Here is a 15,880-nt window from a genome sequence, read left to right as displayed (position 1 = left end):
GTGCTGCTGAGAGCGACGTGGGGAGCTGGATGGGTTCCCCTGCGCTCCCTGCTCTCCTTTCACCTTCCTCAAAGGGATCCCAAACCCACACCCCCGAAAAACAGAAAGGGGGGGAAAAAAAAAAAAGCAGATAACCCCAGAACTAAACAGAAGACACAGAACCCCTGAAATTCCAGGCGTTTCAAGGCCTCTTTGAGATCACTGTGTGTGTTGGTTGTTTTTTGGCATTTTAATATATATATATCTATGTATACATATATATTTATATATATATATATGTATGTTAACAACTCTTCAGACTGTCAGCGTGTGCTGCTTCTCAGGGGGAGTGTGTCCCACCCCTTCCTCCCTCTCTCAGCCCAGTGCCACACTCTAGAAAGGAAGAAATCCAGCACCTGACACCCAGTGCCTTGGAGACTAAGTCCTGAAGTACCCCGAAATGAAACAAAACGAAATTAACGACTCTCCCCTTCCCATCCCTCCTCTGTACCAAATAAAAATTTCCCTCCCTCCCGCCCATTGAGATCATCCCCTGTGAGTCTGTGTGATGGGGAGACAGCGTAGCATCCTTCCTCCTGGCCCGGGATGGAGCAGCTCTGAGATCAGCTCTCGCCCCCACAGGGGTGGGTGATGCTGCTGCCCCGATCCCCACCGCGTCCCTCCGTCCCACCTCAGAGCTGCATGGGGGCAGCTCACCTGAGGACCCCGCTCCCGGTGCATCCTCTCCAAAGCCGACCCTCCGGCCAGGCGTCTGCGTCGGCCCGACAGCGCTCTGCCTTGCTCTGGAGAAGCTGGGTAACTGCTTTTAATTTAAAAACAAGTTTGACATTGTACAAGTCCGTGTTCTGTAAAATGGAACAGGACCCTCTCGGCCCACCCCGGCTCCCCCCGCCCCAGCGTTACTCGGGCTCGCTGCTGTTGGTGGTCTTCTCCCACTCCAAGCTCTCCTCGCTCTGTGCAGGTGAGCCCGGAGCCGGCCGTGCCCGGAGCCCCTGGAACCTGCGGCACTCAGGGCAGACGCGGATGTGCGTGCAGCCTCGGGCGACCAGAGCAGCTTCTTGTGCCAGTCTTTGTGCCAGGGGGTCTGGCTCTCCCCCACTGCACAGCTTCCCGTTGCTGAGCGTGGTCGTGCTGCGAGCTCGGCGCTCCTCGGGGATAGCGGGGCGAGTCCGTATCATCCCCCCTCGCCTCCGACGGGGGTGGAAACTGTCCTTGCAGAGGATGATGTTGCGCAGCTCTGTCACCATCTCTTGGCACACCGACACCTGGAAGGCAGACCCGAGAGATGCTGCTCACTTCAGTGCCTCGCGCCCGCTCTGGATCCCGATGCCAAAGCGCTGTGGGCTCAGGTTCAGATTTGGCCGCTGGATTTTGATGCCAGCACTCAGACCCCAATGCTTGTTACAGCCCAAGAGACACCACCTCTTGTCAGAGACCCTCCTGATTTTGGATTCTGGATTCCCAGAGCAGTGTGTGACCCAAACATACTGGAGGCCCAAATCCTCAGATGTTCCACACTTCAGGAAAGGGACCTGCATGTTGTGCTGCACAGCTGATCCCTTCCACAGCCCCAGAGCATCCCTATGGCCTCGACCACAGTAGGATGCAGGAGTACCTGAGATGTCTGTGCGCTTCACGCCCAGCCATGTGCACCCAGAGCTCTTGTGCACTTGAAGTCTGAGCACTTGGAGCACTCATCTCAGGCTGAGCAGAGCACAGCTGAGCACCTCACACGCAGCAATAAGCACAGATACCCCTTCAGGACATTGTCAGGTCCTACCTCTGACTGCTCGGAGTGCCGAAGGCTCCACAAAAATTCCAGCATGGCCATAAAAATCGCTACGATTAAGCCACAGATGAGAACCACGAAGATTCCACCAATGTTCTCCATTCCCAGGCCTAAAATAAAGCAGAAGAGACAACAGCGCGGGGAGGCAGGCACAACAAAATGCAGTCCCTTGCTGTTTCCTCAGCACTGCGTGCTCCCAGCCAGGAGCCAAAAGCACAGAGCCAGCACTGTCCTATTAATAGTGAGCTGCATGACTCAGATGGCAGAGCGAATGCCTCGCAATAACTGCACGATCGAAGATGCGCTCTCAGAAACGATGATTTTGCAGATAAACAGTGACTGCATTGGAGGGAAGCACAAAGCAATTTGTGGACAAACCAAGAACAGAGCAGGGGAAAAACGGGAGATCAATCGAGCACATTAATACCTGCAAATTATTCACCCAGCTCTTGTTGCTTTGAACTTTGCGGATGAGCAACGCTGTTAGAGGAGCAGAGATGAGGAAGACAAGAAAGGGCTTTAAAGGAGGCTGGCACTGAGAAAACCTCCTTTGATTGCACTACAAAGTGCTGTTGGAAAACGATGACAGCTGCTTGTGTTGCAGTGTGAGGAGAGGATCCAGGCAAAACCAAATCCCAGTGCAGTTGGATGTGATGGGGACCATGTGGGCATGTTGCACAGGGGTACCTGGGATGGGGCTGGGGGCTCTCTGGTGGTCGAGGAGCAGTGCCCACCTCTCAGCACTTGCTGCCCAAGGAACTGCTCTCCTTCTCTCATAGGCTTGGCCTCAAGTGGCCAGGGCTCTTGATTGGGCTGATTACTAAAAAGCATGCAGTGCTTAGTGCTGAGGTGATGCTACAAGGCCATTACTCAACAAGAACATCTATAAAAACCTTCCTCTCCCCTCTGTAACATTAAATCAAAGTGCAGGAATCAATGATTTATTGACAATCTCTGCATGGCTCTTAGACATAAAATCTCACCAAAATCCTTGTAAATCGCTGACCTGTTTTGTTCTAAAACTCAAGAGGTCACATTTCTCCCTCTTTCTCCGTCATTCTTTTGGCACTGCCTCTGGAGCAATCCAGTGACTTCGTAAATCAGCCCTTCGCAGGGAGACATTTCCACTAAGACAGCAATAGCAGGGCAGAACACATCACATAATCGCTGCTCAGACCCAAGATAAAGGCCATCCTCTCCTCACAGCATCTCTCCTGGTTGAATCTCAGGCCAGTATCAGGCTCTCATCATCCTGCCGTGGTTTCACCCGGATGTCAACTCAGGTGCCCGAGCTCACCTGGGAGCTATCTCTTTCCTCTGTGTACACATTTTATTCCCTCTACTGCCTCAAGTCCTCCAAAAACACTTGTGCTTTCTCTCAGCTAGGATATAGCTGGGCTTTTATGAAGAAGGCAAGCAAGCCACCAAAACATCGTCTCGTCCCCGTCTCACTCTTTGCTAGCTATGTGACAGCACTCTCATTACCACGACCAGCAGACTGCAGTCTCTCACTTTTCCCCAACTGAGAAAGTGAAACACAACAGAAGGGCACAAAGCACCACAACAACCCATCCGGGGTCACAGAGCAAGCTGGGCATTGGCAGAACCGGTCCAGGAGCATCTTTTCAAACCCACCACCTCCTCACAGCCCAGAATTCTGAGTGCATGGAGCCTGGAGGAAATCCACAGAAGAGGAGCCTCCGTCTTGCATGCTTGCCTTCTTCAGCAACTACTTCACTCCTCCTTGCCTTGTGCTGAGGCTGGATGCCTCAGGCTGGGCCAGGATGTCTTAGCTCCTCCTTAAGACCACCAGCCAGGCTCTCTCAGTCCCAGCAGGGTCTCATCCAGCTGCACGCACACCCCAACAACTGCTGCAATGTCAGAGAAACACGTGAGCAGCCATGCTGCTGGCTCGGCTCTGCGTCTCTGCATTCAGAGGGGTCAGGAGCCTCTCCCTTCAGCTGGGAACCTGCTGGCCTCCCCAAAAATGCTTGCTGAGGAAAGGGCGACTGCCAAAAGCAAAAAACCACAGCAACTGCAGGAAGCTGGCAACTGCTGCACTCTGGGACATCAGCCTAATGTGGTAGCTTTTATGGCAATTTGCATAGCATTACCCAAAAGAATTTGCTCCTCAGTTTACAGATGCACTAATAATGTCCTTGTGTCCCTTCCCTCGGCTGTGTGCATGGTGCTTTCACTCAGGGGCACTAAGCAGTGGGCCCGTGGTGGAGATCCATCTCCCTTGAAGGAACACGGGATTTTGGTCCGATCTCTTTAGCCATCCATTTTCCCACGTAATGCTGCAGACATTCATTAGAAGCTAATTTACCCTCCATATGCCTCCAATATTTGTCATTTGGTTGTTCCTGCTATCTTTGCCCCAGGCAAAAACACACAGCATGAGGCGCCGCAGAGCTGGTTGGCTCTCTCCTTGAATTGTGAGGGAAGGAACTGCAGGTCAGGAGAAGGGGAAAAAGTAATTCTTTGGCAGAAAACCCAGCAACACACACGTGCGGATGGATCTCCGTCCTCGCACGGCTGCAGAGGAGGCTCCCTGCAGAGCGGCACGGCGTACCTTTGGCCCGGTGGTCCTCCTCCTTGGGACACTTGCCTCCTTCCCACCACTTTCGCTTCAGGATTTCCAGCCGGTTGTTCTCCTGCAGCTGGAGGATGGCCAGGTCGAACTCATCGCGGAACACAGAGCCTGCAACAGCGAGAGGTGGGCGCTAAGACACCGCTGCCTGCACACCAAGACCCACAGACAGCACGTAAACAAGTTAGAAGGGAGAGCTGCAGCTTCATGGGCAGGAGCTGAGCGGGCAGCTCGGTACCAAACTGCTCCTCGAACCACAGAGGTCCCTCTCCTGTCCATCTGCCTCCAGCATCAGCCTTGCACTATCACTCATGTTTCACACTGGTGCACTGCAATGGCACAGAACCCAACACACAAGCAAGGCATGGGAGAGGATGCTCCGTGCTCCCAGGGGTGCTGAAGGGCCGTGGGAAAGCCCACAGCTCCACTGGTAACTCTGTACTATTGTCCCAGCAAGCAGCATTCTGCTCCTCTTATCTGCTACGATTTCGCTGCTTAACAAGACAATGTCAGAACAAATTTAGTCATGACAGTGAGCTTTTGTACTCACAACCGGGTTACTGTGACTTTACAAGCTTACTCATGTCAGCTAAACTACAGTGACTGCCTGCAGGAGGGTTCTGCGTCATCCGGCTTCACTTTGTATTGCAAAGTGTGGGTGCTTGAAGCCCTGGAACCGGCCCAGAGATCGGTCAGTCATCTGGAATAACAACTGCTACCTCCTTTTCCTCTGCTGCCCTGGGAAATGGCGTTCTCTTGTTAGCTCCCCTGTTTGAAAGACAAAAACCTGCATTTGTTGAAAGCTGATTGCTGGGTGAGATAGTTACTGAATTGTTGGGCTCTGTCCTGGAGTTTTCAGAACCACGGGGTGTTAAGATGCTACAGCAATTGCACCAGCATTACTTTTAAGGCACTTCCGAGATGAAACAAGGAGCACAAAACGATTCAAAAACACTGGTTCCAAAAGGGAAACCGTCAGCAAAGAGCATATATGCAGAAAACAAGCAGCAATTTTGAAACATCTTGCACATGAATAATTGAAGGAGCCACAATCACGTGTCACGGGGCTCTGGACCAGAGCTGGCTCTCGCACATATGGCTCTGAATGTGCACCGTGGGCAACTGCAGTGCATTTGATTTTCCTCCCGAGGTTAATAAAGGACCCCAGGCAGAGCCGTGAAACGTGAGGTTGGCTTTAGAGCCGGCTCAGCCTTTCAAAATGCTCCGGTCCTCTGCTGACAGCTGAGAAGGACTAGAATTTGTCTTCACTGCCTACCGACGGGCATGCCAATCCCGTAGCCCTTGGTGTCCAGAAGGCCCCCGACCTGCGTGAGGTTGCAATTGCGCTGACGATAATACTCGTTCATGGTGGACTCCAGCAGGAAGGCGTAATTGGAGTTCAGCACACGCGCGATCCCTTCCTCCGTGCTCTTCACAAAGACACTGGGCTGCTTGGAGTACATGTAGTTCCACATCCGCTGGTACGTCTGGTAGCGGGAGTTCTGCCAAGAGAGAGGTGCAGGTAAGGCAGGGGAGCTTGTGGTGCCGTACAGCCCTCCTGAGAGCCGCCTGAAAAGGCTGCGGTGCGGAGGGGAGTCGAAACAGGGTTGGTGCCTGATTCACAAAGGGATTCGGATGCCTAATCTCCAGTTATTCCAATGAGATTTAGAGGTCTGAATGTCTTGGTGGATTTGAGACTTTGTTGGCGAGGCTGGGCATGAAATGCATACCTAATTTCAATAGGCTCCAGCAAATCTCTTGGCAGAAATGTTTTAGAAAAAAGACTTAATTTTTGTAAAGGTGTATCAAAAACACCCCAGAAGAATCAGAGGAAATAGCTCCCGTTTGGTTTAAGCCACTCTGTGCTTCCCACACCCTTATGCTCAAACAGTCCACTACAGTCAGATGCTGCCAACCCAAGAAGAGCACTGAGGTCCAAGGGCAGAGTCAAAGCTTGCTGGAGTCAAAGCTCCATCAATCTGGATTTTGTACCTGGAGTCTTTTCACTGGCTGCAGTGAACTAGACCTCAGCAAGCCCCAAATCTCCAGAACATGCTGGTAGTCGGACCTGCCTTGCTTTGGTGGAGAGAGGAGCTAATTTGGTGGCTTGCACACTGTCACAGAGGGTCTCAGGACACTGCTGCTGCCCTTCTCCACCCAGCTCTGTCCTCTGTGCAGTCGCTCGTGCAGGGACAGGTGGGCAGGGTGAGCTCACTCACAATTCACAGCACTCTTTTACACCAATCCCATGTGTTAGCAGCCAGGGAAACTGCTGCCAGGACAGGTTGCAGTGCAAGGTGCTTCAGCAATGGATGTCTCACGCAGCCAAGAGCCGAGGGGTGAGGACAGCTTCAGCCATGTCTGTGCAACCCGCTGCAGCCTCTGACTCACCGCCCTGACAGAAGGTATTGCAAATGGTACAAGAATTCCTTGTGCTCATTTCTTTTTTGACACGGGCACCAGGCAGTGCAGAGCCATGACAGGATTTTAACCTTGAAAGTCTGCCTGAAAAAGGATGAGTGCCTCGCATGCAGCCACTTTATTCACTTGGGCTCTTCAGCTTTTAGATGTGATGTTCTGCTCAAAAGAAGTTGGTTGTTTTTTTTTTTGCCAAACCCCTGAAGGGTGGAAAGTTGAGCTGAAAAGCTTAGGCTCGCTTGAGAGGTTTCTCAGGCTTCCTGGTTCAGTTCAGACTCAGAGGAAAAGTGAGAAGAGCTTTCTGCCCTCTTGGTATTTCAACATTCAATAAACAAATAATCCTCAAGCAGTTCTGTGTGCATTCAGAGCACTGCAAAAAAGGATTCACTCATTTGTTTCCCTTTTTGAATACAGCAGGGAAGACAGAAAGGAAATTGAGCTAACCAGTATTACATTGGCACACACTTGACTCGTACGATTTCAGAGTCACTGACCCCATATAGACTCTGGTTTGCACCAGCACATTTACATAAGACATCCCACTAAGGGACTGCAAATGCTTCTTTGCTTACCCAACCCAAGTGACACTCATGGAGAACCTAAGACCATGCTGACCATGCACAGGGACCCACAGAAATCTGACTGCAAATGCTCAGCTGCTGAAGACAACATTGTGCCATCGCTGCGACGTGTGCATCTGCACCACTTTCCTGCCGACCTGGTAGGGAACTCCCAATGTTGAGTTACTTTCCGAGACTGAGCTGGAAGGATCCCTCCACCACTCAGCCCCTCAATGTCCCCAGTAGAACTGGCCCAGTGCTGTGCTACCAAGCAGCCAGGGCCCCCCCCAAACATCCCCTCTGTGCCAAAAAGCGGGATGCAACACACCAGTGAGAGGCACGGCAGGCTGAGCAACATCCAAATCTGATTCAAGGGTGCAACCCCCACCCTAGCTAGCAAAAGAACGGGGTTTACTTGGAAGAAAGTCATGCTGGAGCCGCCGTGAATGGTGCCATACTCGATGGTGGTCTGGTCTGCCAGGTCATCCACAGACTCAATGGGGACGTCCATGCGCTGCACCGTGAGGAAGGCAGCCAGGTTGGCCGTGTAGGAGGAGATGATGATCAAGGTGAAAGCCCACCTAAGGGAAGGGAAAGCAAAGACGATAAGCTGAGATTTGCCCATGGGCTGATCCCCATCCCCACCCTGCAAGAGAAGCCCTCCTTTAAAGGAAGGCTGACCTTACCAGACTCCACTGACGCAGCGCGTGGAGAGCGCCTGGGGGGCGATGGTGGAGCCTTGCTGCATGAACCCCCCAACAGGAAACCACAGACTGTTGCCCAGTGAGTACTGGTTGATGAGAAGGTTGCACCTGCCTTGCGAGCAGGGGTGGGGGCTGTACCACTCATAGGGTGTCAAGCTGCAATGACAAGGAGAAGGGAACAGAGGTGATTTGCTGGGAAATGGGGCACTTAGGAGAAACACAGCAGGAAAAGAAAAGCTGAAAAGCCCTAACTCTCCCGGAGGCGGTTTTTTCTGAGGAGGAAACTGCTGTCAGTTATTGCTCAGGGCACAGAGCTGTGCGAAATGCTCACTCTGAGATTCAGGTGCCAGAGGCTTTGCTGTAAAATGTGCAGAAGTTTTGGGAGGCTCTGCTGAAGGGCATGGGCTGGAGGGAGGCTGGAGTCCTGTGTGCCAATTTGCATCACAGACAATGACAATAATTCCAGAAGCTCATGGTCTTGATGTGAAATTGAAATCAAACATCTCCTGCTGGGATCCCTGCCAGATAATGAGCATCCATAGCAAGTTCCAAAGTGGAACACGTTAAGACCTGACTGCACGACATCATCGAGGAAGAATGGTTGCAATTGGCTGCTCCAAGGTCTGGTGGCCCCAGCAAGATCTAAGCATGGGTTTAGTATGAGGCCATGTGCTCTTTGTTTCAAAACAACCTCATGCTTTCAGAGCTCGCAGAGATGGGACAGGGGTGGTAATTGCAAATAAACAACAGCATGTCACTGAAGTGATGGCAGCCTGGCTCTCTTTTTGGGCTGTTCTCGCTCTTCAGCTCCCCGGTTGCTAAGAAAGTCTTCTAAATCCTACGCTGCCATTCATTACATTGCTAATGGTTAACAAAGCTGGTGCTCGGGAGGGTTATTTTGGGGCTCCTGCAAATGCAGCTGCAGGGATCTATTGCGGCGTTTCACCAAAATGAGGCTTTCATTTCTGCATCTCACCTCATCTAGAGGCACACGACTTAGGAGGACAATGTTTAAAACATGCAGAGAGGGGTTGGAGGGGCACCGCATCTCAGCCTGCAGAGAGTGCCCTGCTCCATTATTCAGTGTTTTCTTCAGGACTATGCATGTGAGGCTGCAATGGGATTCAAAGGAAGCATTAAAGCCCTGTCAGCGTGACAACTTCAGCCATGCTAAGGGACCAAGTGGCAGCACGGTTCCATTTCTGTAATGAGGAGTGGGTATTTGCCACGTCCCGAAGCAGCGTCCGAGCCCTGAGCACAGCTCTGGAATGCATTTCCAGGACACAGCTGAGCTGAGTGTGGAAAGATTCACCTGTGGCACCAAACGGCAACGTTTTGCCATGAGGTCAGGGGAGGCAGCCCTGGAGCGCAACCCTCGGGCCTCAATGGGAGATGTGCTGCAGAAAAGTGCTTGGTGACATTTTTTAAAGCTGATTTAAATTAGTCATAGGGAATCGACTGAGGGCTGTCAGGCGAGGCTCTGCACATCAGCTGGGAGCTCTTGAAGGATATTCATGAACTTCCACTTTCTGAATACGTCGCGTTTTAAAGGACCGACACCAGTACTGGAGTTTGCATTAACATTTCTGAATGCATTTGTGCTGACATCTGCCCTTTACGGCCAAGACAAGTGCTCTGCTTTTTCTGCTGCAGACCGAGCGCTTCTAGGGAACAGCCTCATTTGCACCTCATCTCAGAGCTCCTCCTGCCCTTCCCAAACTGCTTTTGGCACTGCTCACAGCCATGCCCGTGGCCATCCAGCTCCAACGCGTGCCCAGCAAAGCCCTGTCCCCAGCTGACGGGGGACAGCAGGACCCCATGCTGGTGGCCTGGGGGACACCCCCACGTGCAGCCCCTCACCACGGGGCTGGGAGCGTGACGCTAGATGGCACCGCGAGGAAAGGAAAGGCAACAGCAGTCACGTTACCGAGCCACCAAGAAGAGGACGCAGCTGACGGCCAGGTAGGCGAGCAGCATGAAGAGCCACACACCGGGGGAAAAGGGGTCCAGGAAGGAGAAGTAGCCAGGCTTGCGACCCTGGAAGGCAAACAGATGAGAGTTTGACCTGCTTTTCAGAATGAATCACCCTGAAAAGGACACAAAGAGACGCACCTGCCTTGCTGCTGACGATGGCTGGGAGGGGCAGAAGGGAAACACAGCAAACAGGGATTTGCAAAAGGCTTGCAGGGAAAGAAAGCATTGAGGCAGTGCCACAGGTGAACCAGCCCTGCAGCAGCTCCCTGCAGCGACCCCTTCCTGAGACCTTTCCTCTCCCTGGCACAGCCTCCTTTGTTCCTCCAGGACATCAAACAGGTGAAGCGATGGAAAATGAGATGGAAAATGACAGCACCCACAGCACTTTGCTGGGATGTGCTGTGCTGCAGGACCTGGGATTTGGGAGCACAGGGTTGGAGCTGTTGGTCGCCCACAGAGGATTGCTGGGCACAAAGGAGCTCCCAATGTGAGGAAGGGTGGGTGGGAGCCTCTGCAGGAAGCAAAGTGGGGAGAACACATTTTAATGCAAGAAAGAAGAAAAAAAAAACCACAATATATTTGCAGTATTTCTGGCTCGCTTTCTTCTGCCTTCAGACATCCCTTTTCTACAAAACTCAATACAATTATTACTTTTATCTCCGAGAAATGATATTTTTATCTTCAGGATGCGTCAGAATTTCCTGCTTCTACCTCAGCAATGCCACCTTTCCTTGAGAAGTAACACCTTCGCTGCTAGGAAAATTGGGCTGCTCAGCTCTTCAAGTGCATTCGACTCACAAGGACATGCCGCCACTGAAATCTTGTCAAGTTTGTCAACACTGGGATGAGAGAAGGATGAAGTTCCAGACGTTTCTCTCAAGCTGAACTCCCATTCTGCCCAGTGGGGGAAAAGCAGCTTCCAGTTCATCTCTGAGCAAACTCTATGTCACCTGAGCAGGGCTGTCCCAAAACGGGCTGCGTGCTGCTCGCTGCTCCCTTACACAGAGGCTGCTGCTGGGGTTGTCTCTGATACACAGAGCCCTCATTTTTCTTAGTCTGCTGCCTTAACTCTGCTCATGACACTACATAAACTAATAGCAGCTGGTAATAAATAACAGCTCACTTCAATTGCCACAGCAAACCCGGTGCCATCCAAGACCCGAGTGCTTCAGAGCTGCACTTAATCCCAAGGCAGTGAGTGATTTTCTGTTTTCACAGAAGTCTTTGGGAAACAGAGTTGAGTTTTTTTGCCTTTTCTTCTTTCCCCAGAGCCAAGAGAAGCATTTGAAATTCTGTTTCCATAAAAACACTGTTTTACTACTGAAATATTCCTACTCTTATGCAAAAACTGAATTTCACAAGGTCTCCTTAGTTCTTCTAAAAACTGGGATGTTGCTAGAAAAGGCAGTAGTTGTTACACAGAGACCTTCCTGAATATAAATACCTCGGGTGCTGTGATGTTCCCAACTCCAGTCACCAGCTGGGACTGCACTCTCAGAAACCGACAGCAAATTGTTGGGAGAGCATCTCCTCCTGGGTCCTTAAGGAGGGGTGGACTTGGAGGCTGGGATCTACATCTGTATTTTCAGTGGTTTGGGCTTACTGAGCCATTTAACAAATAGATAAGGGAGCAATCAGTGGTTCAGACCTTGCGGAGCCCATTTTTAAGTCAAATTAAAGTCACGTCCCAAGAAATGATCTGATCCTCTCCTAGCTTTCATTCCAGAGCCTCTCTTTATGGTCCTTTCTCATTCTGGGTCATCCCCTTGCTCACCTTTACTGCAGCAATTCTTGTTGTTGCTGGGAGGCGAGACCTCTCTCACTGCTCTCAGCTGCTCCTGTCTGCACCTTGCTGGTCCCAGCTTGAGGATTCTGGACTCCTGGATGCCAGCTGGAAGCCCAGGGCAGGCATTGCCAAAATTCTTCTCTTCAGCAACCACCCGGCATTCCAGGATGCCCTGCAGAAACCTGCTTCCCTTTATTATCTAGAGCAAAGCTGCCCCTCTTTCACAAGTGTTTACATGCTCAGAAATGAGACGGATCAAAGGGAACAGCAAGGTGTGACCACCTCCACCCCCCTTCCCCAGCAGCAGCCCCAACCAAGCAGCTCACACCCCTCCCCGCATCCCACAGCTGATGGGGGATTCCTGGGCACTGGCAATGTCTCAGCTGAGCCTCCCTTGTGAGACACTCCTGTAGCAAAGTTCCTCGCTGTAATTAGGGCCACCATGTCTTCTCTGTGTTTCTAGGGCAGTTTGTCAATAAATTATGCTCATTAAGGAAATTGCATTGGAAGCTTTAAGTTTCCAGCTTGGCAGTGACTCTCTCCTGTGACATTACAGTAGTAGTAGTTCTGGTTCTTTTCAGCTACAGTCATTTTCAGGCTGCTGCTACATATTCTTTTCATTCACAGTTGAGGATAAGAATAAAGATATTCTGTTCCCACGGAGGGCACAAACTCTCTCTTATCTGTCTGTTTTGAAGATGGGGCTGACAATATCAGGCGTCTGTCAGATATTTTTAGCAGGTCCCAGTACGGCTTTGTTAATTGGAAGAGCTATTTTTCCTGGAATAGAAATGTTAAAAGTGTCCAATAATTGATGAAGGCCTCCTGAATATCCTCAGATCGAGGCAAGAGAGATTCATTCAACGGTTCCTGGAGCTCGAAGAGCTTTAAGATCCCTTCCAACCTGAGCCATTCTCTGGTTCTCTAATCTCCAAGGTCTCTTCCAACCCAAACCATTCTGTGCTTCTTTGCTTCCTGGAAGCCCCCATTCTCAGCCAGGCAAGGGCAGGCTTCTGGAAGGATGGATGTCGGTGACTGCAGAGCCTGACCATGCAGCTGGCTCCACAGGAGCCTTGCAGCTCGCTGCTTGCCTGCAGAACCCAAGAACTGGCTGCTCAGTTGGTCCTCCCAGCTCGTATCTTTGCAGCACTCAACCCCTACAAGGCTCAGTACACCTGTCCTAAACTCAGTTCACCAAATGTATGCTATCTCATACACAAAGGACTTTCAAGGCGCATCAACAAGGACCGTGTGCCAGCTGGTCCTTCAGTACCTTTCAGAAAGGCAGGTGTGAGCAAAAGCAAGTGCATGCAACAAACAACCCTGCCTTCCAGTGCACTTCTGTGCAGTGCAAAGCACCAGACACCTGCTCCAGCCCTTTCCCTTAGCCTGGTACAGCTCAGGACCTACCATCTACCTCCTGCCCTCCGCAGGACCACAGCAGGGATGTAATAAACAAAAAAAGCCTTTTCTCCTCACAGCCTGCAAGTCACAAAGCCTATTAGAGTCCCCGCGTCAGAAATCCATACTTGATTATATCACAACAAGTGAAATTGAGAAAAATGACAGCCCCATTTAAAGCTGCCATCTTCAGTTATGTGTGATAAGAGACGCAGTGTGGTGGCTGGGTTGGGTGGGTGGGGAGGGGAAGAGGGGGGAGAAAGCATTTGCAACCTGAGTTAAATGAAAATTCACATAAAATGTCATCACACTGGGAGGAGACTGGGGCATGGAGGCTACTCCTCAGCAAGGGATGTGTTTGTGCTTATTTATGAGGCTACGTCTGATCTGAGCTGTGATGAACATACGTCAGCTGCAATTTCTGACATCACAGGGGTGTTGGTGGGGTGCAGAAAGGAGGGCTGGGGGCTGCCGCCAGCTGCTCTGCAAACCCCATCTCTATGGAGAGACACAGCAGCGAGCTACCTTGCCTTTCCCCGCTAATTCAATATTTACCAGTTTAATGAGTTAATCACTGCCCACTTCCAGCTTGGCAGGAGAAGCCAGGGAGCTCCCAGCTCTGGGAGACTGCATCCCTTCTGCAGCCCTCATGGGGCCCTCTGTGTCCCAGCCACAGCCCTCATCACTGCTGCAGACCGAGCTCTGACAGACAGCAGGGGGGCGGCTGCCAAATGCTTCCTGTGACCCTCAGTATGAACCCTGCACACTCTGGGATGTGCTCGAGCTGGGACACAGCTCTCCAGTGTCATGCCTGTACCACTACGAGGAGCAGACGGTCCCTGCCCTCAAGAACTTGCACTCAAAGTGGATGTGTCAGACACATTTGCGCTGTGGCAGCAGCACATGCCGTGCACTTAAGCAGCACTTACATGCAAGCCCTGCACTGACACTGCTGCACGTCCCATGAGGCGAGTGATGCAGCCTCACACTGTCCATGGAACGGGGCCTCACAGGGACTTGCTGGGCTGTGGGAAGGACTGGGGGCAGAGCACAGCTGGTAATCAATGCCCAAACATTCAAAGATGCGTGAGAAAGCAAGAAAGTCAACTATAATCCCAGCCACACGGCACCAGCAGAAACACCTCTGGATACACGGGCGACTGGGTGCAAAGAGATGTGGCTGGGAAGGGATGGTTACCTAAAGGTCTGGCCCTTCTTGATCAGCTAACAACCAATCCTAATTCCCGCACGTAGCAGAAGAAATGGAATTTTAACTAGATTTTAATTACTTGTTTGTTCTTGGCAGCAGCAACTGAGTGCAGAGAGATGTATGCGCAAGTTTGTTTATATTTGTACTGAACACTGCATCTTTAACAGCATCACGAGTGAAGAGAGGGGGCTGGGAGAGGCAGCTCTAATTGTTTTATCCTTTTGGCTGTTATTGTTGAGATGACGGGAAATCAGGACTGTAATTCTCAGCACATTCAGCACTGTGCAGAGCACGTTTCCCAACCACAGACTGGGACCAGTGGGACGTCCTGCTGGAAGGGACTGGGATGTCAGTGCCTGCCTTCTGCAGTGCTTGGGAGCTGGGAGCCCAGGGATAGAGCCAGCAGGGCAATGAGAACTGAATGCACTGAGCTGCCACAGGGCAGGAGGAAGGAAATGAAGGTCCAGCGCATTTGTGCTTAAATAGGAAAACCAAATATTTTTATGAGCCGTTCACTTTTCTTCTATAACGAGCAGCGTTTGCATGCAAATAATGGAGGCGCATAAACGGTCATAAAAGAAGTCTCTTACCATATGAACTCGGTAGAGAATGCTAATTCCCAAAGTCATGAACGGCTTAGAGAAATCAATCACCTTCTCCCGCTCCGCCGTAATCGTCAGCCCCGCCACCGCCAGGTCGGCTTTCTGCAGAGGGAAGCAGAGGAGGTGAGTGCAGGGAAGGGCAGGGAACATGGCACAGTGCTGCAAGACTGGGCTCTGGGGAGATCAGCAGTTCACCCTGTATGGATTTCACACAAACCCTTTCGTGCACATCCATTTCGTGCTCTGGACCACTCTTTGCTCACCGCTGCAGCCTGCTGCTCCCACAGCCCTAGCTTAACACAGTGCTCTCCTTCCAGACAGGGCGCAAATGTTTCCAGATTGACTCGCAAAGGCAAATGAGATTGGGGCAAAAAAAAGAAAAAAAATAGATAAAATACTTTCTTGCGACGTTAATATCCTCGCAATGGAGATAAGGGATTTGAATTTTAAACATTATTTTTATTACCACAGCTCTTCTAATGTCTGTAATTGCTTTCTGTAAAAACGAAACCTCCCCCGTTCTCTTGTACGCTTGTTTGCCTGCTTTGCAGGATGACAATTATGCATGTGGAGAAAAAGAAGGGGAGGGGGAAAAGGAAAGCTATTTGCACTTGTTGTCCCCGAGTTTCATAGGTCTGTGCAGAAGCCAAGGCACCATCAGGCCTGACGACTCGATAAAATATGCAGCTTATCTCCCTGGATCCGTGCCCTACTTTCAAATGCATTGCACAAAGGCAAAGCTGCGGGTGCACCCCTCTCACCGTGCTCTCTGCCCCTGCTCTTGTTCTATTTCCTTAGGAAAAACAGGGCCAAGTGCCTCCAGGCCAAGGTCTGCCCCATGTT

General features: G+C 51.2%; 1 protein-coding gene across 3 annotated transcripts in view; it reads right to left on the bottom strand.

The window, feature by feature from the left end:
- Positions 1-519: 519 nt before the first annotated feature.
- Positions 520-15,880, bottom strand: part of GRIK4 (glutamate ionotropic receptor kainate type subunit 4) — a 123,808-nt gene continuing 108,447 nt past the window's right edge. For all 3 annotated transcript variants that reach the window (XM_052697255.1, XM_052697256.1, XM_052697254.1), the window contains 8 exons: positions 15,026-15,139; positions 9,992-10,101; positions 8,047-8,220; positions 7,776-7,941; positions 5,659-5,884; positions 4,365-4,493; positions 1,781-1,899; positions 520-1,265 (listed from right to left, as the gene is read on the bottom strand). In XM_052697255.1, coding sequence (XP_052553215.1) covers positions 900-1,265; positions 1,781-1,899; positions 4,365-4,493; positions 5,659-5,884; positions 7,776-7,941; positions 8,047-8,220; positions 9,992-10,101; positions 15,026-15,139 — 1,404 coding nt within the window. In that variant the 3' untranslated portion in view covers positions 520-899. The remainder of the gene's footprint in view (positions 1,266-1,780; positions 1,900-4,364; positions 4,494-5,658; positions 5,885-7,775; positions 7,942-8,046; positions 8,221-9,991; positions 10,102-15,025; positions 15,140-15,880) is intronic.

Source organism: Tympanuchus pallidicinctus, unplaced genomic scaffold (genome assembly GCF_026119805.1).
Source record: "Tympanuchus pallidicinctus isolate F22 unplaced genomic scaffold, pur_lepc_1.0 scaffold30, whole genome shotgun sequence".
NCBI lineage: Eukaryota > Metazoa > Chordata > Aves > Galliformes > Phasianidae > Tympanuchus > Tympanuchus pallidicinctus.
This window is presented reverse-complemented; position numbering and strand designations above follow the sequence as displayed.